Source organism: Atractosteus spatula, chromosome 5, assembly GCF_055471065.1.
Source record: "Atractosteus spatula isolate fAtrSpa1 chromosome 5, fAtrSpa1.hap1, whole genome shotgun sequence".
Lineage (NCBI taxonomy): Eukaryota > Metazoa > Chordata > Actinopteri > Semionotiformes > Lepisosteidae > Atractosteus > Atractosteus spatula.
The window spans coordinates 35,321,268-35,346,938 of NC_142710.1; the positions used below are offsets into that span (position 1 = coordinate 35,321,268).

Consider the following 25,671-nt stretch of genomic DNA (forward strand, 5'->3'; position numbering starts at 1 on the left):
GTCATTTTTGGGTTTTTTTCTCAATAAATCCATTAATATTACTCTACAATGTCGCACATAGTAGAAGGGATAAGCTCCAGAACCTGAGATAATTATATATTAGTATCTTTGCACATCAAAACATTGATTTATTTTCTATGCAGGTAATATTGGTGCTGAGCTTTCACACAAGAACATTGGAATGTTCATATCATCAGATGCTGGAAATAACTGGAGTCAGGTGAGATCTAAATGCTCATGAGATCACTATTTCACCTCATAAAAATATTATTATATAACCCCATAATAATGCTTTATTATATTTGCAATTATATAATTAAATATAATCATATAATGTAGAGAATTCTAACTACTTTTTTTCCCCAAGGTCAGCTTTATAGTTACACTTATCTCAAGGTTACATTTCCCTTGATAAATGCACAGACTGTCAGTGAACAATGCCTACTGTATCTATTTGGTGTATTATTTGCTAGTACTTAAGTATGTAGTAGTATTTCATATGCTAATTGAAAAATGAAGCGTCATTTTTTTGGAGTGGATTGCTCTTTTGCAGAGCAACTGTCTTGCCTTTACTTAAAAATTTCATTGAAACAAATATGGATAAAGCACGGCTCTCCTTTTTTATTCTTCTCTCATGATAGGTTTTAATAAGACACCATTAGTGATATTCTAGCAATAGTATATGAGGAGCAAAGGGGGATTTTCCTACCAAACAAAAGAGTGCAGAAAAAATATTACCCATTTTAAGCTAAATCTGTCAAGTGTTCCAATTTACTTGAAGTCATTATACTGTAGAATAACGAACACATCCCCAGGGACCGCTTTAAAATGAACGCTGGACAGTTTCTATTAACACACTGTACATACAGTAAAAAATAATAATATGACATTTTCCTGAAGCAATTACAAATTCTTTGAGTCAGCTGAAGCAGGAATCTTTTCAAATTCCTGTAAACTTTTAAAGACATCAGATTGCATTTTTTAAGTAATGTGATTATTATTTTCTTAAATAAATCCCTTTAGTGTTTATTGTACAAAAAAATGTGTATTTTGCTTCTTGGATGTGCATTTTAAACTGCTATAACTCTAATACTATTGTTTTTTTGTTGTTGTTTAAATTTTTTTCATGTTGTAAGCTGAAATAGTTTACCTGCACAAACTTTACATGTGTTTTACCCTTGATTGCTTCTTATGGAAATAAATTCTCCTGTCACTGCAACATTAATAGACTACTTTGTCCTACCCCCTCTGGTATAAAATAATAAAATCCATGCTGAAATCTTATGAACTGTAAATAAAACAGTACTCCCAATATTTGTAAAATTACTTTTTAAAAATAGTTAACAATTGTATTCATGTAGATGACTTGTAGCTATTATATAAAAGTACATAGTAAAAAAAAAACAATTAATTTGCCATCCTTAGCTTGTTTTGCACTATCCTTATTGTGTACCAACATACAGTTAGTAAGATTGTGGTGCCTCAGTGATTAATGTATTTGGCATTTTTTAAAAATGTTTCATAAAACATCTTGTTCTATATCAGGATTTTCTAATGATAGTGTATGTTTTGTTTTAAAGGGATTAAAAGAAATGTATACAGAGCAAAACATTCCTCGTCTTATCAGAACTGTGCACCATGTGGTTCCACTACACATTCTATTGTGTTATGTGGGTGATTTGCACCTGTGCCTCTGTTTTCTCTCAGATTTTTGAGGAGGAGTACAGTATCTGGTTTCTGGACAAGGGCGGTGCTCTGGTGGCTATCAAACAAGCAACAGCACCTATCAGGCATTTGTGGTAAGATCAAAGCACTCTAGCATGCTCATATAAATGTAATGAACAATTATTAAAATGTAAATACTATTATCTAAAACAGAGGCAAAATAATTACATTTTAATTGAGATTTTTAAAAGTGTTCAACACTAGAATTGAATATAGTGATGTTGATTTCCCCTATAAACCATGCCAATTTAAAATGTTCTTAAACTTAATTGAACTATGGAAATGTGCCATTTAGATGTATTTGACAAAAATCCTTTTATATTTATTTCAGTTAGCAACATACATTAGCCTAATAGGCTCATGATTTTACTGCTTATTAAAGCATCTGGAAATGGGTAACAAGATGGGTACAATACACATCACCCTATCTGATGCATGTTTGAGAATAATGAATTGAACTAAGTCTGTTTTATTTTCAAATGGTGCCTTGTGTTTTGATGTACACGTGGAATTTAGAATGAATGGTGTGTCTATGTTGACTGTTATGAACAGACTAATAATGTAAATGATTTTAAAATATGTCTGAACAAATGCGGGGACATTTTCTTAGTATTGCGTCAGTAGTGCCCAGAGGAGAAAGTGTAGAGTTCATTGAACACTTGTTCTTGTTTCCTGATTTTTTTGTGGCAGAATTTACAACTTCAACTTGGGAGTGAATCCACAATAGTGAGCTAGCAGCATTTTTTACACTTCAAATTTTTAGTTCACTGTTAATCTAATGCCGAAGTTTCAGCTAGAGTACTGTATCTGAAGAAAAACGACCAAGTCTTTTTGTAGAATATATTGCATCAAAAATTTCCAGTCCAGCATACTGTTAAAGGATGCATGTCAAAGTTTTGAGTGTTGTCAGTTTTCACAATGCTTTTAGGTTGATGAAGGAGAACGCAGGTTTGAAGTAACAAGGGGGTTTTTCTGTCCTAGTAAGGATTTTATGTTGCTTCACTGATGTTACACAGGCACTTCAAGGTATGTACTTTTGAAGTACCCCTGATGAGCTGTCACAATCAATCAAGGCAAGGGTTTAGGATGAAAGTTAAAAGGCTTATATTTTGTTTGATTTTTTTTAGGTATCCAATCATGAAACATTATTTCTCTTTGTTGAATAAACTGCATGCACATCATATTTACAGTATAATTTATTCAATTTGGTCAACATTTTCTCCTGTTTAATCTTCATGCTGTTGCATATATAATTTATATACACATTTTATTTTATTGCTTCTACTTAAGTTATGTGTATTTCTAATAAAATGTTTCAATATTACGTAGTTCCATTCTGTATAGGCTTCACAAAAGAAGTGATCCGAGGAAGTGTATATCATTTACACCGTAAGATGAAATGATGAGCAATAGGACACAGAACAACATGACCCTATGACTTTTACAGTGTATGTACAGCTTTTTCAGGTGGTATTTAAGTACACAGAAAGATGGGCTTTAATATACACAGAGCATGAGGAATCAAGAAAATTAAAAAAGCTATAAATTATAAAATTATTAAGACACTAGCAGAGGGTTAAACAACTGAAATGTTGTTTTTACCTCTTTCTAAATTCCAGCATGTAATTACCTTTATTTTTTTTTCTTTTCTTACAGTCGAGAACATGTTTACATAAAGCAAACTTACAATGTGTTTACTCTTAGATTGGTAATGGTTGATAGTTATTTTGTCTGTGAACCTGAGAATTCCTGACATCTTACAATTATACTACACCGGGCTGTTTTCTTGAATCAAGCAGATGCATGCAACTGAAGAATTCATCTGTACATATTATTCCTTATTTCAGAAATGTATATCTCTGACACCTGTAATTATAATGAACCCACTATGTTTATTTTTTGCTTCTTGTTAGCAAAGTTTTTTTTTAATGTGTCAAACAGGATAAGTTTTGATGAAGGGAAACAGTGGAGCAGATACAGTTTCACCCTGGCGCCTTTGTTTGTGGATGGAGTGTTGGTAGAGCCTGGGACAGAAAGTCAGATAATGACGTAGGTGGAAATGGTTCTGCTGCTTCTTTGCCTTCTGAACTACTGTAGGTCTTCTTGGTGTTAAATTATTTGAAATTGCTTTTACTTAACCTCCTCTATTTCACTAGGCTGTGATGTACACAATGAAGGCCATTCTTTATTAAGACACAAATCTGCAATCACAAATTGATTCGTAAGGACTTTCAGTTTTTACGCCAATTGAATACGCTATGAGACAGAATAATAACAACTAGACAATCATTATTTATACTGGTAAATAAGTTAGTGGAACCTTGAGAAAAATGCTAAGCACTACAGAATTGCTCTAATAGTTCCCCTTGATATATTACTTCACTTACTGTTGCTCTAATTATTTCAACTGTCAGTATGTTAAACTAGAATAAAAACAATTTAATCTGCTGGTCACAAACCATTACCAGTACAGTGAATATCAATAAATCCCAGACAAAGACAATACATTCTAAAATATATAAGATGATATAATTTTGGTCACTGTGACAGAAGGTGAAGTGGAACTGCTGTTTTGTTTCAAAGGAAGCTGTCACTTGAAAAACTACAAACAGTACAGCTGACTGTAAGCATTGCACAAAATTAGAAAAAGTGATATTTTATTAAAATGCATAAACTTGATTTTAAAAGACTTTTAATAGTTTCTGGATAACATGTAGACTAAAACAGTTTAAAAGATTATTTGTAATGATTGATAAATGTTACAAACCTACTGAAGTAAACAAAAGGTAATATTTTCTATTTATTGATAGTGTTTTGAGATTGTATTACACCATAACCTGCCACTGCAAAACCTTAAATGGTAAACATTCACAATCAAAATAGTTAGATTCTTGAAATATTATCTGGAAGAATTTATGACTATTGTTTTTATTTTTTCAAGGTTTTTTGGACACTTCAGCCATCGTTCTGAGTGGCAGCTTGTTAAGATAGATTACAAGTCCATCTTTACTAGGAAATGCACCGAAGGAGATTATCAGACATGGCACCTACACAATCAGGTAAAACCGAATAAGTAATTACATAAAAACATATGTGAAATGTTGCCATATTAATCCAACCTTTGGAATATTAGTGCACTTTAACAATTGTTTGTTCAAGTGCTAGAGTAGAAGAAAGCTACAAGGTGGTAGGGATTAGAAACTGTTACAAAAAGAAATGAAAATAACATTTCTGATGCTCTAGTACAGACCATTATCAATGAAGATGCTCTAACAAGACCTAATCAAAATAAACAGCACACAATGTTTTTTGTAAATCAGTCTCCAAGGCAAAATTGCCTTTGAAGCCGTTTTGCCTGTAAGAGGTTTGGAATATTTTTAAACTCCATGGCTTGTCATCTTAAGCCTCTAGGTAGACCCTAGATAAAGTCAATCTAGTCTTTGAATTGCTTGTTTTAAGTTGGGAAGGCTTAGAGAGCCTTAGCCCATCCTAACAACCTTAATCAGAGTTAGATTCTTATGTGGTTCTGTTATGGGAACTATGTCAAAAGCAAAACGTCCTCAGAGACTAAATTGATTGAGAAAAAAACAGTATGTGCTGAAAAGCAGGAGGCTTTTAAATCCATTTTTCTCTTTTAGTTATTAAATGTTTGTTGTTCCAAGTAGGGCATCAAACCATTCAGAATCCATTGCTTGGTCGTTTCCGTCTGGCCCTATCTCTTTGTGTAAAGATGTGTATCCAACTTCAATCCTGAAATTTCTGGATTTTTCTCTTGATTTCAATATATGGCTTTAGGGCTTAGTCTTTTGTCAAGATTGATTATAAAGTTATCAAAAATAAAGAAACATAACTTTTGTGAACTTTTAACTTTTAACTTGTAAGCCCTTAATGTGGACCAATTTACTTTTGCAGGGTGAACCTTGTGTTATGGGAGAAAAACAGATCTACATGAAGCGCAGACCAGGGAACCGCTGCATGCTGGGAAAGGACTACTCCAGAATCCTGTCTGCTGAGCCTTGTATCTGTAGTGCCTCAGACTTTGAATGGTAAGAAAGTGTATTGTACAGATGCAGCCAAAATGCACGGAGTACGCTGCGGTAAAACACAGTAGGTGTGACGCATCATACCGCATTATACCGCATGCAAATTAGATTATGATAATAGTATCCGGAAGCACCGTGTAAGACCTTGTAAAACCACCAGTAGGAGCTAATAAAGCTTAATGTCTCATGTACAACATTTGAGCTGTCGCCAGAAAACGCCCAGTTTCAAATCCCGGTCACTGCTGAGGGACAATCTTTTTCCAATTAAGAATTTAAGTTTTACAGTATATCTAGAAAAGGAAGGTTATTTTACCATCATTATCATCCAATACCAATATTACCATCATTAGGAAGATTTTCTTCTTCCTACAGCATAAGCACTTACAGTTTTAAAGTAGTGTTTCTTGATTTCCGGTTTCAAATATTTGTGCTTCATAAAAGATGTACCTGTATATACTAGGATTCTTACAATCAAAAACATTGTATTAAGGAAGACCAAGAGCTTTCAGATGATACTTTAAGTGTGAGAAATGTTTGTGAATTGCACATGTACAGTTGGCCTCAGAACAGAAATTCTGAACAGAAAATTCAGGGAAAGAAAAGAAATCTGTAAACTTCCCAAGTATCTCCTCTGTGGTGTTATACCAACAATTTTCTTATACAGTCTAGACTCAAACTACCAAAGTCTGTAGGGCGTATCCTGTGCTGTATACCTTTACTGGTTGAGTCGCATGGGAATACCACCCTGGTCTTTTTAAAATTTTCTATTATTACTGTCTAAAGCTTACAAGATTTTATTTTATGTCAAAATAAACATTTTCATTAATTTTAGAAGCCATATGGCATTGATGTTTAATCTTGACTTCAGAAAGCAGGGAATAACGAGTTTTTGATCCAAATGTTTTTGAATTGGTCTATTACACTTAAAGAACTTTCTGATTTAATGACCTATTTGTTTTGTCAGTGTCTTGTTTGAATTCAACTAAACAGCACCTCAAAAGGTACTTTCTATGCAGCAAATTTGGATACAACTGAAAGCACTCTTCAATGCAGCCATTCACTGAAAAATGTGCAAACCATTGTGTGTTCGATATTGTCTAATGGAAAGAGTTAAAAGCCATTAAGATCTATAATGTTTTTATTTTTGCTCCTGAAGATTATGATGGACTTAAAAGCCAGGAAACTTTGAAACTACATTATCCAAAATTATTATTTGTAATATTTCTAAACGGGGTTCTTTTTCTGGTACATCATCCATATCTACTGTTGGATACTGTTAAACGGAAGACCATTGTAATCTCAGATTAAGATGGGAAAAATCTCTCATTTGTAAAATATTGTAGGGCGTGCTGGCCAACATGTTCCATTCAAAATTGTTTATAAGTTTTATATATTACAGTTTATGGCAATTCATATTTTCTTCCTGGGGTCATATCTGCAATGACTGAATTCTAATAAGGAGTTGATGGAAAAAAGAAAGTCTTAAAAAATGTGAATATATTGGACCATTATGGCCTGCTTTATTCTGGAAGCAAAACTGCTGGTATTGATTTTCTTCAGGCATGAATTGCAGAAGTATTTTTTCTTGCTTATTTTTAAGGCTTATTTAAAATAAAATTGATTGAGAGGAACCTTTGTCTCAGACATCATTGATGATCCAATAAGAAGAGAATTGTTCACGCTGAGAGCTTTGGAAATGTTGTACTGTGCACCTTTTACAGGTGAATAATCCCATTGGAGGATAACTGCTTGTTATTGCAGATACCCTTACATCAATGGGCTCTTCTTCCAAAATATTTATCAGTGATTAAAACAGAATACTCTGTTCCCTCTTTTGTTTTTCACAGTTTAACAGACTGCAACAGAATTTGAAAAAAAATCTAATTATGAAGTTACTGTACCATTAAAAAAAAGACATCATTAATTGAACTGTATTGTTATTCTTCTTATTATTTTCTGGTAACTTGTTGTTTAGTTAGATTGTGACAAGAATTTACATTCTGTCTGGATGCCTAGTGCTGAGCTTAATGGTGCAACTATTAAAATGTGAACAACTACATGGACTCTGAAATGAAATAAGGTGATAGCAATGTTCACATAGTCATCAAGGATAAAGAAGAAGTGACTATTGAGTAGTATCTTCTTTTTATTTTTTTATATAGAAGTTTGGGGGAAATGGCAACAGCCAAGCCATTGGTTCACAACTTATAATTGCCTATTTATTTCACATTTTACCTCATGCATCCCTCCTTCACCTCATTTCGACTATTGCAGCTACCCCTTGATTAATTCCTCATTCTGTATGGGAGGGGTCTGGCCCTCAGTAAAGCAGGTTAAACCAACTGTCACTATACATTAAATACATTAAACATCCTCAAAAACAACTAATACTTAGGTATCATCATTCCTCATGAGAACATGACAAGGAATTCCTTTTTCTGTTAAATGAGTGTTACGCATACCCTGTATGTTAAATTCCCATTTCTTCAATTTGTTTGTGATTGTGTAGAGTATTTTGAACTATTAATTTGCTAAACTGAGAAATGTAATCAAACTAAATTTAGTTGAATAAATGAATGAAAAATACATCTCTTTCTACACTCTGAAACTCACATAATTAGTTAAATGTTGTGTTGAGGAAAGTTCTGCATGTGGAAAAAACATAACCAGAAGAAAGGAGGAGACAGCAGTCCCTAGATATTTTGTAATTGCTCCATGCCAGGTTTAATCATGCTGAGAGCATTAACTTCCCACAGAATTTCTATTTTGTATGCAAATATTCTGTTTTATGCTTCTCTTGGTTTAATGAACTTTCTGCCTCCCTCTGTGGACCCCAAGACATGACGACATTTAATCAGATCCACTGTGCAAAAACTGATGACCAAGTGGTCTCCTTTCCAGCCCCCCTTCTTAAGACATGACAAGAAAAAGGTGAAGAGGAAGGTTGTAAGCTCTGTTGGGTGTAGTGCCATTACAACTGGAAACAAAGTATCTGCCGGGAGTCAGAGGGTTCCTCCTAGAGAAAGCCTCTTCATTCACAATCTGGTGTACAATTTCAGTAATGGGTAGGAATGACCTCTGCCTCAGAAAAAAAATGTGAAGCCTTTTACTTTTTTCCCCTCAATAAAAACTTGAAGAGCTCTGAATTCAAGGTCTCACCCCACATAATAATTAAAGCATTTGCCCAAAGGTTATCTTAATGCACAACTGTCCTTTGGGTATCTTAATGTTGTTTAGCTCTCAGTGCAAAATAGCTTAAATGTATTATCCCTGTAGGGATTATTTTCTTCAGTTAATAATTACATTGGCAATTGTTTTTTTTATTATTTTGCATGATGTTATCTTACAACAAATCATAGCATTACTAAAAAAGGATTCCTTTATATTTGGAAGGTATTGGTTCAAATATGCCACTCTGGTTTACATGCAAAATGCTGGTTGTATTATTGGTGACATTACATTGTAGGTGCTGCAAATGATACTTTAAAATTACATGATGAAAAAACTACTAAGAATGAATTAAGTACAGTATTTACAGTATACTGTATGTGAGAACATACTACCTCATATTATGAACATGTAAGTAATTACAAGGGGTCACTTACTAGCAGGGTTAACAACCTTCTATTAATATCTTGTCAATGTACCAACATTATAAAGATATACTAATGTAAATTATGTCTCCTATTCCAAAGAATTACTGGCATAGTTTGCCTTTCGAAGGGCTATTGAACTAGAGACTATCTTCCTTACCTCAAAAGTGTGCTAGATCTGTTAGCCAACTGTCAGCTGTGCTCCAATACTTCTGTGGCAGAGGCAATGTAACAGCTGTTACTTCTGAATGATGATATCAAAATATGGAGGTATGGAACAGCATGCCCCTTAATGGCCCAGTGAAAAGCAGTTGTTTGTTCATTAGTCTCAGTTGCTTATGTGGTTCTGAAGGTAGGGACTAAGTGGGTGACCTCATGTATGTTTTCACAATTTTGAAGTGCCTTCACACACCATTTGAGATGTGTGGGCTGGCCAGTATTGTCCATAATTCACTTGGGAGGTATGTCTGGATAGCAGAAAAGAAATTGTATTTGATACACAGTATAATAGGTCTCTCCGAGGTAGAATACAAATTCCTTAAAAGCACTTTTTAAATATATAGTTACATTTCATAGAGATTATTAGCATTCATGTGTCATATAATACGAGGTGTGGTATTTATGCAGTGAAATCTTATGAGTTACACCTGACTTAAGCCCTAAAGGGGTTAGATAACTTCAAATAAACAACACAGACACAACAGCTGATATGCTTTTATCTTTTGTTGTTGAATATTTCTCTGTTAGCTTGTGTTCCAAGTTGCTTCATAACCTGAATGTCATATTGTTTTAAATAACTATGATACTTTCTTATTGAACTACTAATAACTGATAAGTCCCAGAGAGAAATGATTTAATACTTGACATACTACCTCAAAATGTCCTATATTTTTACTATGAACCTTATTTTAGTTCAGTCTTGCAGCCTAGTTTAATTCAGATATGACCTCTGTCTTCCACTGTGCCATTTGGGAAATGTATAAGTACGATAACCTGAAAGTTAGATAAAAAATATATAAAATTATTCAGATCTCCATATATGATTTAGGTGTCCTTGTAAAGTTTACTTTAAATTCTTTCCTTTAGGTTGACTTAAAGAATTAACAGTACTTTACAATATTGAGAACTAAAAAAAAGTTGCTAATGAAAGGTGGCCATCCAACCCACCTAGCACATTTGGAGGTTAGTAGTTAATGGATACATGGATCTCGTCCAGCTTTTTTCCTGAAATACTGGCTTCAACAACATGCCTGGGTTTGCTTTAGGCAAAATGATAGCATTTTATTGCACACAAGTGTAACTGGTAAATCAGATTAATTTTACAGAAAAACTAATATGAATAGATAAGTGTGAGTAAAAAAAATCTGCTTACAAAATTAGTGAAATTTATAAATACTTTTAAAACAATGAAATGTTTATTTATGAGGTGTAAAATATTATGCACTTTTGATCATAAAACTAGATAGTGAATTAGCTGTACTAGTTTTAATGGCACCTTTATATGCATGGAAGGATTCAAATTTGACTTCAAACTCGTATCACATACTGTAGGTATTACTTTAGTTATAAAGTTTCTAGATTGTTTTTACACGAATCAAGTATGTACTGTATACAGTAAAAATCTGAGACTAGTTATTTTTTCTGTGTGGCTGCACTCTATCCTGTCACTTTGATTTATCCAAACTGGCATGGGACATTTTCTAGCTAGCAGGGTACAAGCATGTCTGCAAGAATTTTAATTATAGTTCAGCTTGTAGGCATAATATGTTATGATAATGTTGAATAATTTATTAATACTGATTAAATGTCACTTTCATCTACATGGGAATCACATCCACAAAGTTGAATAACTGTTTGTTCCCTCTATATGTCAATCATTTGTCAGAAACATCACTAACTTATCAATTGCTGAACTATTGGGCACTTTAATAAGAAAAGCAGCTTTGGTGTGTGGGGGGCTTTCCTTTCTTTTCCAGATGCAGGCCTGGATACAAATTAAAAGTAAAATGAAATGTTAAATAAAATCAAATAAGGTTTTACATTAACATTACACCCATCCTCCATTTCAGAGTTTAGCCCATATTAACATCAAGTCAATTTTTCAACCCCTTACCAGCTACTGTCTGTTCAAAAGCTGATGTGCAACACCAGTTTCACCTGTTTTCCAGACTGACATTTCTCAATGTTGTTTTTGTATCTTAGTGATTACGGGTTTGAGCGTCGTGGAGATGGAAAGTGCTCTCCTGCCTTTTGGTTTAACCCTACTGCAGTATCAAGAAGCTGTAGCCACGGGCAGAGCTATCTTAACAGCACTGGGTAAATACTGAACAATCGGCATTGAAAACTGGAAATGTGTTCCTTTTTCTCCAGAGTCAGATATCTTACTGCTATTACAAAGGCTTACTGTACATTGCCCCCCATGAAAGTGTGGTGATTGGCCTTTTTAAAGTTACTGGATATGTAGCCTATAGTCAACATCATAGATGGGTTTCTTTGAAAGCACATAATATAAGGCACTGTAATCATGTTTGATTTCTTTGATTCAATAATGATACTAAAGGGTTTCCGCAAATCATTTCCTGTTCTGAACTTGTATCAGGTTGGCCTCGTTATCACCGCAATAGTCTGATTTACTGGGATTCACTACTGTTTATTTTTAATTTACATCATTTAAAAATGGGAGGAGTGGTGGCCAACTTAAACAGTAAAACATTCAAGACAGTATGAATTTGGAACTAGATTCCCACCTTCTTAAGAGTCCACCCAATTCTTTGTTTTGCTGTGTCCTAAATGAAGGTCTGTATTGTTTAATTGAACTTGAGTTTTCCTGCAAAAGTAATAATAACACACATAAGAATACAAAGTGTACAGTATGTTTCAATGGGTACTTTCTAAGCAGGTTTAGTCCCTTTTGCTGTTCGTTATTAATAAATGAGGAAAGTGCTGTAACAAATCATGTATATTTTTCTTTTAAATGATTTTTTAATTACATTATCTGTTTAGCTGGAGGACTTAAATAGGGATCTCATCTACTTAGCAGGGAACAATTTAATACGATGATTTTGAATTCATTTTATTATTTTTTTCATTTCTTTATTAAAAGATTTTAATTTTAAACCTTCAACAGCGATATGTATATAACGATATATATATAAAAAAATGGGGGAGAGATGCATGTCGCTTTGTTGATCTTCTGAGTCACTCATCCAACATTATTGCAAAAGGGAGAAGAAGAATAAGTCTGATGCTCACATTTTTTGAATGTATTTCTTAGCAGGTGCCTTAATCCATCACAGGCAAACTCTTAGCTTTTATCCAGAACAAAACTAATTGAAAATTAGGTGCTCACCTGTCCTGTATAGTTAGCAGGTTTAGACGGACACTTGAAATAAAATGCTTCAGTTTATAAGGCCATTGTTAAAGTATAAAGGTATGGCCTATGCATCTGAAATACAGATTCTTCACTAGTGGATTAAAATTAAATTCAGCTTTCCGGTTAGTCAAATTGAAGAACGATAATATTTGTAAGAGTTCCCTGGCTGTATATCCCAAGTACTTTCAAGCCCACCCCCTCCCTTTCATGCTTATAATATTTAAAGCAATACTGGGCAACATAAATTAAGTCAACCTGCTTCTCATAACAACCCCAAAACAAACAACATTTCAGAAAACATAAATAACTTGGATGCCTGAAAGGCTCTCTTGCATAAAGAAATTAGATATTCATTATTTTTTTGCCACTAAGGCTTTTCTGACAGGGCTTCATGTGGACTGCCGCTTTTATAGAGTACGTATGTGCCGCATGTACAGTATGTGTACAAGAAGACCAGAGAAGACATGTATTTAATGTTTGCACTGACGATTAACAGTTTTTCTGGACATTTTAAAAATGTATACCATGAGGAACTACTCATAGATGTAAACACTATATCCCTTTGCAGATTTCATTTAGAGATTTTCCTGTGTTTTTGTGGTATTTTTGACTGTTTGACAGCTACCGGAAGGTGGTGTCCAATAACTGCACTGCTGGGGTAAAGGAGCTGTACACAGCCAGGAGGCAGCAGTGTCCTAATCGGCCTCCTAGGGGCCTCCACCTCGTCACCAGTGAAGGAAAGCTGACAGCCACCCTGGGTACCAACGTCACTTTCCTCGTCTTTCTGGAAGATGTGAGTCAATCATTAAATCATACTGATATACTGTACTTGTCATTAATTTAAAGAACAGCTTCTTTCAGTAACTGAACATCTCACTGGCACAACATGGTGCATTGTGGGCTCGCTTCAATACTATGAAATCCATCAGTGTACTTACATATCATGTGGATGAGGTCAGCTGCTCTGTTTGAAAGCCTGTGTTCTGTTTTGGATACAGTCCTGAGAAAACAGATAGGGATATGAAGGTAAATTGCAAGGCCCTGTACACTTCACATGCAGGCTATGTGACTTCAGCTTCTGTGAAAATTAGACAGTAATTTATTTTCTTATGCCATTGATGAAAATCTGTTATTTTTAGTTCTCTAGTAAGACTAGGTTCTATTTACAAACTGATTTTCTACCCTTCAAAAAAAAGCACAGTAATTAGGACATTAAATAACAGGAAGGGACAAATTATATATACATATTCATTAATGACTCACTCTCTGAAAATCAGCTACCAACAATTACTATCAACTAGAGGCAAAGCCTTATATATAAAGCCTTATGTACCCCAACCTCCCTAAAATGTCAGAGGGAAATAGATGTGTCAGCATGAAGGCAGTCCAGACACCCAAATGGAGCTGTTTAAATTGCCCTGCCTTGCAGAATGATTAGAGTGAGACCTTGTCTCAGCCCTGTTGTTAAATAAAGATGCTGAATATTGCTAGGGCATGCTGCTCCCAGATGGTGTTATACTAGTCTACATTAAAGTCAGAGGAATCTATTTCATTGATATTACAATACCACCCAGACAGCAGTCTTTCAGCAAGTGAGACGTAAGTGTTCTCTCTTGGGGTTCTTTCTTGTGACACAGTTGTCATATCACAGCATGATAAGTTGAAGAATTGAAACCCATTTCTGTTTTAAAAAGAAGAATTCCATGATATGAAAAGGTATGGGGGCTGGAGCTAGCATCCTCATACAGTACCAAGAGTCTTCTTCATTTATAAATTCTCTAGCTGAATTCAGCTTTAATTTATATTCATGAAGCCCGCAAGAGTGGAATTTCTTGGTCTGAGCTAATGGTCCTAAATATTTAATGCGCAGTACATACTGGCATGGCAATTTTAGAGAATTTCCCTTCATTTGATTAGAAAGTTAAGACCAAGGTTATGCTATCTAATAATTTTTAATACTCCGCAAAGGAGATAAATGAAGCAAGATGGATTGATTATGTAACTGTTATAATACCTGAAAAAAATGTTTAACTATAGGACTTTTACAGACGATTATGTAGAGTGTTTATTCATTGAACACTTGATTGTCACGCATGAAGATTCTGAATGTTCAGGGATTCGGTCAAAAAAAATTACTGAATCAAAAATTCTGCACTTACATAATTTATACTAAACGTCAAGGATGATTCAACACAAAAAAGGCAGCCTATTTGCCTGAAGCTGGAGAGGAAATGTGTTTTAAATTGTCAAATGGCAGTTAAATTTCTGACTATGCAGTGCTCAAGAGGAAGGAAGTTGCATGTGACAGAGCTGCAGATTATTTTCAATTTGACATTAGAAAGAATAATTCCATGAAGGCAGATTAAAAGGCAGATTTTTGACCATACAGAACAAAAAAGACTTGAACATGTGTATATTAAATGCAGCTTGGGCTGATGTTTTTTCTGCACGTCACAAAATGTACAAATTGACTACGTTATGATAGAAGTATGCTTGATACTTTGTGAAAACTGAAGTTACAATGTGTGAGATAAGTGTAAAAAAACATTAGCAATACAAAATACTAGCTGCATAAGTAGGGTCTATTCAACAGTATTAAAGGATGTGTGGGCATTTTTCGGGAATCCAAGTCCAGAACATCACTGAAAACTCTAGTGTTGTGAGATACTCAATACATGAGCCAGATTCGGAGGTAGAAGAGCTCCGCCTAGCTGTACACTGTTGTATTCTGCTGGAGACACCATGCTCGGGTAGGGTAACCCTGGGGTCATCTCTGTTATATGGAGATTAACAATCCCTTGATGCCTCTTGAAACTGAATAGAAAAGCCACAGCATAATCCCAATAACTTTACACCCTGGGGCAGGAATTGTGTATTTCTTATTTTTCCTAATTGATTCTTTCTTTACCTCCCTTTTTTAGAACCAAGTTTTAATTTCCTGAGCAGAATGGCATGAAAATGTCTCAAAGTCACCCACAGCATTCATGCATATTTTTATGGTCTATGGTGCTTGAAAAGAGGGCTCAAAATAAATAATATTTGCATTTGATATGATGCATTACAGCCTTTGCTTGTGTTACAAATTAATATCCCAATTGCATTGTGTTACAGTGTGCTGGAGGGAGAGTAAGGATTTGTGAGATGGTTCAGATAAGCAGGGATTCAGGGATTTGGATGTAGCCACCAACACTTCTGCTAACTTTAAGCTTGCTGAGTGGCAGATGTAGCCTCGAGGGAGCCTGCAAATAGCACGGATCCATTGATTCATTAACAGAGACAGATTTAGTATCATAAAAGTGCAACCTGTAAGGTTTCTACTATATATCTTTATATATGTATATTCAAATGTGTGAATTTGTACATCTTTTCTACAAAAGAAGCTTTTATGCCTAACTGGACTGTAGCGCATCTGCAGGGAGTTCTATCTCAAAAATAAGATGATAATCCCTGCAGATTTTATAGTATACAATGTGCGACAAGCCCTTTTTATATGCACGTGTATACATGTAATAAATATAGGGTAATATTTACATGTACAATATGTTTGAAAATCACAAATGTTATGCTCTTGACATCTTTCATACAATTTACTAGAAAAACAATACCCATGATATTTTAAGGAAATGGAAATATATTTCATGGGGCCTCAGATAAGTCAAAAGGCAATCATGCAACTTGAAGGTTTCATGATCTCAAACAAAAACAGAACTTGAGAACTTTGCAGAACAAATCAAATGGAGAGTAAAAGTTGATGTAAATGCCACTGTAAAGAGGGCCTGTGTTTGTGAATTAATTGTTTTCAGAAATTGATGAATATTAAACGTGTCCTCCCCTTTTGAATCAAAATCACAGTGGACTTGGAATAAGATCCAATATTGATCAAGAACTGCTTTTGTTTAAAATGGGTCATTATTAAGTGCTGGAATCAGAGCCAAGTGGTGTCATTGCAACCTTCAGTCCCTTGAGTGGTTTCATTGTTACTGACCTGAAGCCAGATTTCTAGATTGTTGTGGAGGAAGCTATCAGGGAGACCCAAGGCTTTGGAAGTAGCTCTTAGTGTTATACACTATGTGATGTTGAATGCACTGGGTTTTCTGGTCACTTCAAAACTAGAAAGCTGCAGCTTCACCATCTTCATTGGATACTCTGTTCCTTTGAGTTCTTTTTTCATGCAAGAGGAAGCAAGGGTCAAAAACTTCAGTGTCTGTTGCAGTTTGGACATGCATGTCCAAATAAAATGTATGGACCTACTGTACATAGTTAATCTGGCCTGTGACACTAAGGTTCCACTGTTCCAGCTTTTCCATCTCATGCAGTGCAGTACTTGTGCAGTACTGAGCTTTGGATGTTTGGAGTTGGATGTAGCATGGCTGATGCTGGATGATTTTTGACTCAATGTCTGTTGTGTATTTTTGTTATGAGACTGTACACAATGGCACAGTGGTTACTATTGCTGCCTCACAGACCTTGGGCACAGGGTTCCCAAGGACATACTGGTGGGTTAATTGGCTTCAGGACAAATTAACCCTCATGTGAGTATGTACATGTTTGTGTCTTTGTATGCCCTGCAATGGGCTGGTATTCCATCCAGAGTACAGTACTGTATGTCCTGTCTTGGACCTGTTGCTCGCCAGGATAGGTTCCTGCTCCTCGGCAATCCTTGGATAAAAAATTGGATACAGTAATGCCACGGAAAACTGCACTCACTCAACAGGGAAGTCTTCAAGGTGGATAAGGAACCTCTATATATACACAAACTAATTTTTGATTAATTTGTGAAAATAAAATGATAGGGGAGGTTAAAATGTCACTGTTACTGCCACTGTATGAACCACAACTGTGTTGAGCATCTCATCAGAAAAAAAATAGACACACTATTAAGAAATATACCACCAAGTAAAATAATACAAAATAGCTATGTCTTTCTCCACAAACTAACAAAAAATCAAAAAGATGTCAACATTAACTGCATTTCAATAAAAAATGTGTTTTTCTTTCTTAGTCTGGATGATGGATTTTAGAATTCTTTGACATTTACAATGCACATAAAATGCATGTACAATCCTGAATTGCTTTCTTTGTGCTTCTGACAATAACATAATTTTGAGTTTGTTTCATATGGAAACCCTGGTGGTAAAATTGCAGTTTAAAAATTGCTCTATTTTACAAGCAGAGAACTTCGAATCAGATCTGTCTCAAGTTTTGAAAAACTCTAATACAAGATACATTATAAAACCTCTCTCCAGTTGTCAGCAGGGCCAGATTCAGAATAACAAGGTGCCATTTGAAATTCAATCAGTGTGTATTTGTATCTAGAAGACATGACCCCTCAATGCATTGCTAAGACTTTACCTTAAATGAATGTCTTACTGGTCCACAGGGTGACTCCATGAGAATAAACATCCAGCTGGATTTTGGAGATGGCATTGCTGTGTCCTACTCTAATCTCAGCTTGACTGAGGATGGCATCAAACACATCTACAAAACTGCTGGGATATATCGAGTGACTGCTCTTGCCGAAAACAGCCTGGGGTTTGATAGCACAACCCTCTACTTACACGTAACCTGTATGTAAATACAGATTGTTGCCTGTCTTTAAAACCTTTTCCACTAAGAGGGCTCATGCACTATACATATTTTTCCTCTAAATATTGATATTTTTAAAAACATTGTAAAAATGTTTCTCTATGTGCATATTACTACAGTTTAGAGCATATACCCATTAACTATTTCAGTGTGCAGCCACTAGATCTATATTTCAATGATAAACTACAGCATAAATATTCACAAGATGTTAATTAGCTAAATTTTAATAATACTATCTGCTTGGAACATTCATATATATATATGAATAACGTTTTAATATCCCACTGTGACTTAATTATTACTAACCAATCCTGGAACAAAATTTATAGTCACTGAAATCCAAACAGCAACACTCTATTTGATTTTCTTATAATTTTATATCCATTAATTAATTAACATCATTGTTACATTAAATGATAGGTACTGGTTGGATCAAAAAGCTGTTACATGTAACAAGCAGTTGGGAAATACTTAATAAACTTCAAAGTCTAACACTTTTCCTGTATAAAATGTTTTGAACTCCAACCAATAATAAAGTGCTTCTTTTCTTTTTGTGTAAGCAAATGACCTCTCTGCTGTGGCCCTTCCTAGCAAATAAAGAGTGTCTGCACTTGGGAAATACTGTTGATTTTCTATAACATTACACTGTGAAAATGAACTGTGTAGTTTATTATTGTGTGTGGAGTCTGTGTAATTCAAGCGACTGTACAAGTTAAATATTAGAACACAATGACAATGCAGAGTGCACATACAGTACTATATGAAGAACAATTAAAGATGTTTTAATTTTTATGGACTTAAATATAGAAATTTGGATAAGTGGCAGTTACATTTGAATGTGGGAAAGATTGTGCACCTTGACTTGATATGATGTTTTTCAGAAAGTAGATGTTTCCAGTCAGAAAGCAAATGATTTAAAAATTATTTTGTAAGTAAACTAAACCAGTTGTTGCCAGGCTCTGTACAGGAAGCACTATGTCACACACATCGATGATTCCCTCACTGTACATTTAAAGCGCAGAATAGATGAGCTTAGTGGAATCTCAGACATCCTTTTTTTGCCGAAAGCCTGGATAAAGCTTAGTTCCAGCAAAATAGGATGAACAATTGAAAGAAACATAGCGCTCGGATGCCAGGCTTGTATTTTTCATTCCATGCAGTGTGAGGTTTTTTTACTGACATGTTCTATTTGAGTTGTGTTCTTTGTACCTTAGTCATGTATCCAAAACTTTGAAAAGCCCCTAAAGTGTGAAGAAAATGTAGAATTTAATTGAAGCTGAGTATCCGCAAAGTTCACCTAAGTGTAGCTTAATTGCAAGTGAAGCCAAACACCCAATAAGAGGACTTTGTGTTAAATCTTTATTCTGGTATCATGTTCTCTTGAATGTTAAAAGCTAAAAGGCTGCCTATATTATGCTCTCAGGAAATTTAAGACCAAGCAGACAAATAATATGACAAATAATATTCAACACTTCTTTCCAACATATGTACCCCCAAAACGGTTATAGTGATAATTTCGTTTGTAAGCAAAATTGATATTATAATACTGCATAATTTTAATGTGCATTGGAGTGCCATTTATATCTAAATAATTTTTATTTTCATGGATATCTAGGTCCAATTGAGCATGTGCATCTCTCTGCTCCATTTGTGGCTATAAAGAACAAGGAAGTTAACCTCACTGCTGTTGTGTGGCCAAGTCATTCAAGAACAATCACTTACTTCTGGTGGTTTGGGAACAGCACGGAGGTAAGTTGGTTTACGTCTTAACTTTCTATTCTGCCTCAATTTGAATAGTAAAATGCTGAATTACCACCCATATATCATATTTTTATATCTTTCCAACATATCCAATGACAAAAATTTGTAGGGAAAATGTTGTCAGTATCTTGGTTTAGTTTCTTAGTTTATTTTGTGATTATCTGTTAGATAACAGCTTTTGATAAATCATCAGTCCATAGTTGCAAAATATATGTATATATTAATTTTCTCTATACTAGCCTTTGATAACCTTGGAGGGAAGCATCTCATATACTTTTTCCAAAGAAGGAATGAACACTGTTACAGTGCAGGTCTCTTCTGGCAATACCATACTACAGGACACAAAGACAATAGCAGTCCATGGTGAGTACTTCTTATTTTCTTAGTATTTTAAGTGTATAAGCACTATTTAAATGCATATTTTATTTCATCACCATTATAATTTTCATTTGCAGTTTATGTGGTTATTTCAAAATCTTATACAAGGGTTTTGGCTTTTAACTTATGAATGCGTATCTTTCCATATAAGACGTGTCAAAAATGTGTATCTCAGTGGCTATGAAGAAGTTTATAAACTACTGTCTAAAAGCAGTAGTTTTCTTTGTCACATTTTTCAAATAGTACATTACCTCAGAATCAAATACAGTTTATCAGGCTAGCTATTGCAGCTAAATAGGTACCAGGATATATACCAATTTATTTAGACCATAAAATTATTATTAATTTCTGAATGAGTATAAGGTGATTAATATTTAGCTACACATCTAACTTTACACTGTCATAGATATTATCTGAACTGAATAGTATTTTTGTATTGTTCAATACATTCTTAAGAAACACACAGCAGCCACATACTGTAGCTTAGCCTAGCAAACACATCACCAAACATGTAGACAAAGGAAAACTGAATAATAAAAATTTAACTATGAACTGGTTAATGTGCTCTAACATTCTCAAAATATAATAAGACATCTGTTATTTATTTAAGCAGGTAGCAAGCCCACAGTCTACAAAACTTTCATGTACACCACATGCATTTTTAACCAAAAAATGTAATTTAAATTGTATGAAATTTAGCTCTCCTTTGTTTTTTACTTCTAATTTAATGTTGCAATGTTATCACAATAAAATATGAAATAAGCCTACTGTTGCCAAACTGGTTTTAGCCTTACGAAATGTATATAATACTCAGTCAGAACCACATGTCCAATGTATGTCTCCAAATAGTTTTAACATACAGCTCAATGTTACACCTTTAAAATTCATTTTGCTGATCTGTATCAGCTGATTAGTCAGTTACATTTTGTCCACCCATGTAGTCTTTGGTTGAATCATCAGTGATTGTAGCTGCCTATTACATCACTGTGCATTATCATGAAGAAATTCTGTTATATATGGATTTTTTTCTGTAATCTTTTTTCGTATAATTTTTTACGTTTCCATTATTAAAGGTCCAAGAGAGATTTGTATGCATTAGGGAAGATATATGTGTTTAACCTTTACAGAGAAAGCTGAATTGATTCACTATTCTGTACTATGAAAAAATTCCGCATATGACCACAATAGAAATATTAACAAGGTACCACTCAGTTATTGGTATTAAATATATACTGTTATAAATGCAAAAAAGTGAAAATCATATAAAAAGATATGAAAAAAGTGAATACAATTTCTAACAACCAGTAATTCCTGTTTTTTATATTGTTTATATTGTCAACATTAATCTTAAAGATTATTTCAATAAAGGCATAGGAAAAGGAAAGATAAGGGAAAAAAGACTTCTAACAACTCATAACATTGTAGGTAATCTATATCTATTAATAGAATATACAGCTAGTGACATCTAGATATATGGTAATTGATAAATTAGGTAAATAATTTGTGCTCATTGAGATTGATTACTGTAGTTTAAGATTGAATGTGAATATTGTAGTAAAATCAGTAACAGTTAATGAAAAAATGTTAATGTGTGAATTTAAATGTGCCTTTTTCCAATTTGTATTCGCAGAATTTTTCAAATCGCTCCTTTTATCTTTCTCCCCCAATCTGGATGAGTACAACCCTGATATCCCTGAGTGGAGACAGGATGCTGGCAGAGTAATTAAGAAAGCTCTGGTACAAGTAAGTGTTACATTCTACAGGCTTTCAAGCTGTCACAGCTTTACCTCTGAAAGAGCTTTCTCTCTGCAGGTTCTAGGGATGAAGGACTGAAGTTGCATTTTCCTCATTAATGTTAAAACAAGGCGCTATACTTAAGAGTGTCATTTCCCAGCAGTCGTGTTGTTAATGCTTTACAGAATTTCCTGATTGAAATCGTGCTGGTTTTTTTTTGTTGAACTGTGCAGTGAATAATTTTCAGCTGCTTTCAGAGGAGTGTTATTTTTAGTGCTTAACCATTATGCCTGTGTCTGATTGCCAGTGAAGGTTTATGTTTTATTGTAGATTAAATAGCAGGTGTTTTGTTTTGGGATTTACGTTTCCTCTTTTATTTTGGGACCTGCACAGTTTACCTCAGGCTCTGCCACCAGGAGCTGCAGATATTACATGACAGCTGACAAAAAACACAAACTGGCTTCAAATTAAGGAGTAGCAATATGGCCTGTTGCAAAAAATTGACAAGGGGAAAGACAAGGCTTTATGATGAATTACTAATGCTGAGTCACCTGAACATCTTTAGAAAAAAAAAAACAACCAAAATATTCTCCTGACAAAAAGTCTCTCTCATTGACAGCCAGGTCTTCTGATTTCAAATCCATCTGAGCCATTAATGCAAAAACTACTTAGATCAAATTTTGCTTACTTGGCCCAGTTTGCCTTTTTTTGGCCTTATGTTTTAAGCCGCCAAAACACAGTTACTATACAACTGCTTCATCACCTTATTCTCCGATATCATCATTTCTCAGAAGCTAAGCTAGATTGAGCCTGGTCAGTGGTGGCAGAGCAGAATTCTAAGGAAAACCAGGCTGCTGTTGTAAGTGGTGCTGGTGGGAAAAATAAGTGATTCTTTTACCTCTGGACCAGAATTTCCAAACCAGTTTCCCAGAAAAAGGTTCTGTCTCTCACTCTCACCTAGGCCATGACAATGTGGTCAGTAAAGGTCATATGGCATTGTTCAGAAAAGTATAATATCCTGGCACTTAGAGCTTTATAATTAATGAAATCCCCCCTTAATTCAATTAAGAAAGTAATTTCGTACTTCTCCACTGTGAGGTGGGCTGCTGCTTTATAATGGCTTCTACATGTCACTTAGGTGGGCACAATACTTCAGTGGTGAAGTGGGTCTCCATCTGGACTGAAAAACTTTTGAAAAACCTCTCTTATGTTCTTCTATCTGTGAAGCACACTGGGATCCCCTGAAATGAATTGCTATATACTGTAGATATATGCCATTATTATTCTTTTTGTTCAAGTTTGTGGCTCTTCCTAAGTTGAGACCTAGAGAATACACATATTGAACACTTGTCCAATTAAAAACAAGTCAATTTAAGCATTGCATGCTTACAGTAGGTGGAACAAAAACTAAAAGACCCCGGAGAATTTGAAAGCTCTATTAAAACACCAATAACAGAGAACTGGTTCAACAGGTAACGAAGCTCTATGGCAGGTTCTCATCCTCCTTTTTCATACTTTATTTACAGTATGAATGATGCCATAAACAGCTTTAATTTGGTCTTTGTGCATATCCTGATGGTTTGAAATTGACTTTCCCCTGACCAAAACAAATTTCATTCTTGTATTATACAAAACTATCAATTTCAGAAAGAATAAGGAGATCACTATTTTATTAATAACAGTCAAGGTCCATGTTACAATTGTGCTGACAGTCACAGGTACAGTATAGTCAGCTGCTACACTCAGGTCTCTGGGTAATTTCTGTACACTCTCTGAAATGGTGTAAATGCAAGTTCACTAATAGGGGTTAGTTTCCGAGCTGAGACTTTTCAGAAATCACACCTGATACACTCTTCTCTTGAAGCCATGCCAGTGACTTTTTGTAAATTCATATAATTTGCAATCTTCTGGCTCCCTACAAAATCATTTCTTTGCTAATGCAGAAGCTGCACAGGGAGCAGGGGCTAAGATAAACCTTCCATTAATGGCTTCAAAATCCCATTTAAAAAGTCCTCCCTCCACATTGCCTTATAAATTATAACTGTACTGGAGTTTAACTTTACACTGAAAAGCAGATGGAGCTAAAATTCCAACAGTTGTGATTATGCTTTTTTTCAAATCACAGAAATTAATTTCCAGTTCCAGTTCTCTAATGTTGTTTTGCATTTTTTCACTATTTCAGTTAGGACGTGTTTGCAAATTTCTGTTGATTCTATTAATTCATCCTGATCCATAGTCCATCTACTAATAAGGGTTCTGAGAAGTGTCTTCAAAGTTTTGTTTTCCAATATTTTTTCTTACAGTGTTTCATTTATCGTTTAATTTATACACCTTAGACTAATATACTTCCTCAAGCTATTGCCACATGCTTGACAGCAATTTCAGAACAGAATTTTCACAAGAACTTACAAGAACTTTCACAAGAAAACAGTATCAGGATAATAGCTAAGAGAGTGGGTGTAGTTATAAACCAGTACCTTCTTATGCCAATGCTTATGCCTTTAAGTTGTAAACCTTCCTATCAAAACTGGTTACAGTATAAGACTGATTGTATGGTTTCAAGTTAATTGATCTGAACTTTTTTTTCTAGCAAAAAAACTTGAACTGTACTATCTCATTATGGAAGGAAATTATTCCATAAGCTATACATTTTATTTTATAATGGATAGAATGCACTGTATCTATTTTCTGATCACTTTTATCACTTTTTCCAATTTTCTTTTTAAAGTAGATGTACAGAAACATTAAAAACTCCTACTATTTTTTTCTGTTTGTCCAGTGTACTGTGTTTCCAATGAAAATGAAAATTTCAGCAGTGAGCAGAGGACATTATGACAAATATTTGATCTACTTCTTTGGTGTTGGTTTGTTACAAATAAAAGTTACCTTTTGCCAATGAAGTACCTTATGTTGTCTGATCTTTCACCTCAGTAGCTTGACTTGTTCACAGCTGGGATCTGAAATCCTGTGCCTAACTACTTATGTAAGTGACCGTTTAATGTCAGCTTAATGGCCTCCGATGCCAGGACATACAGTACTATAGAGGAGAAATAAGTAATCTTTGAAACATCAAGCCATCAAGTGGGTGTTGACAAGAATGTACTTAGCCCACCGGATAAATTCATAAAGACTTTTGCCTTAGTTGAATTTGAGTCAGCCTGTTCGATACCTTTAACAGTAGGTTCATTATGTTTATATTTGTTGAAGGTTCAGTCACCCTATGTCTATTTTAGAAAACTGGTTTTACATTGTAAGAGATGGATGTTAGCCTGACCCAAAGTACATCATTAGTACACTCTCATATACATTACACTGCTTTAAATATATCCTTCCTCCCACCTTTGCTATTTTACAGCATGACTGTATATGAAGAAATATTCACTCTTTGCAATTATAATCTGTGACTGTCCATTAAATGTCAATGTAAAAATTTTTGAAAGATTAGCCTGATTTCTGAGAAACGTTGTTCGTTTAGCTG

The 25,671-nt window shown here is 34.5% G+C and overlaps 1 protein-coding gene across 1 annotated transcript in view; it reads left to right on the forward strand.

Moving 5' to 3' along the window:
• Nucleotides 1–25,671, forward strand: part of sorcs3a (sortilin related VPS10 domain containing receptor 3a) — a 140,335-nt gene that overhangs the window by 106,936 nt on the left and 7,728 nt on the right. Inside the window, exons 12-22 of the mRNA XM_088915789.1 lie at nucleotides 144–220; nucleotides 1,708–1,799; nucleotides 3,667–3,774; nucleotides 4,667–4,784; nucleotides 5,638–5,771; nucleotides 11,564–11,677; nucleotides 13,356–13,527; nucleotides 18,115–18,301; nucleotides 19,936–20,069; nucleotides 20,321–20,444; nucleotides 22,090–22,202. Coding sequence (XP_088771915.1) covers nucleotides 144–220; nucleotides 1,708–1,799; nucleotides 3,667–3,774; nucleotides 4,667–4,784; nucleotides 5,638–5,771; nucleotides 11,564–11,677; nucleotides 13,356–13,527; nucleotides 18,115–18,301; nucleotides 19,936–20,069; nucleotides 20,321–20,444; nucleotides 22,090–22,202 — 1,373 coding nt within the window. The remainder of the gene's footprint in view (nucleotides 1–143; nucleotides 221–1,707; nucleotides 1,800–3,666; nucleotides 3,775–4,666; nucleotides 4,785–5,637; nucleotides 5,772–11,563; nucleotides 11,678–13,355; nucleotides 13,528–18,114; nucleotides 18,302–19,935; nucleotides 20,070–20,320; nucleotides 20,445–22,089; nucleotides 22,203–25,671) is intronic.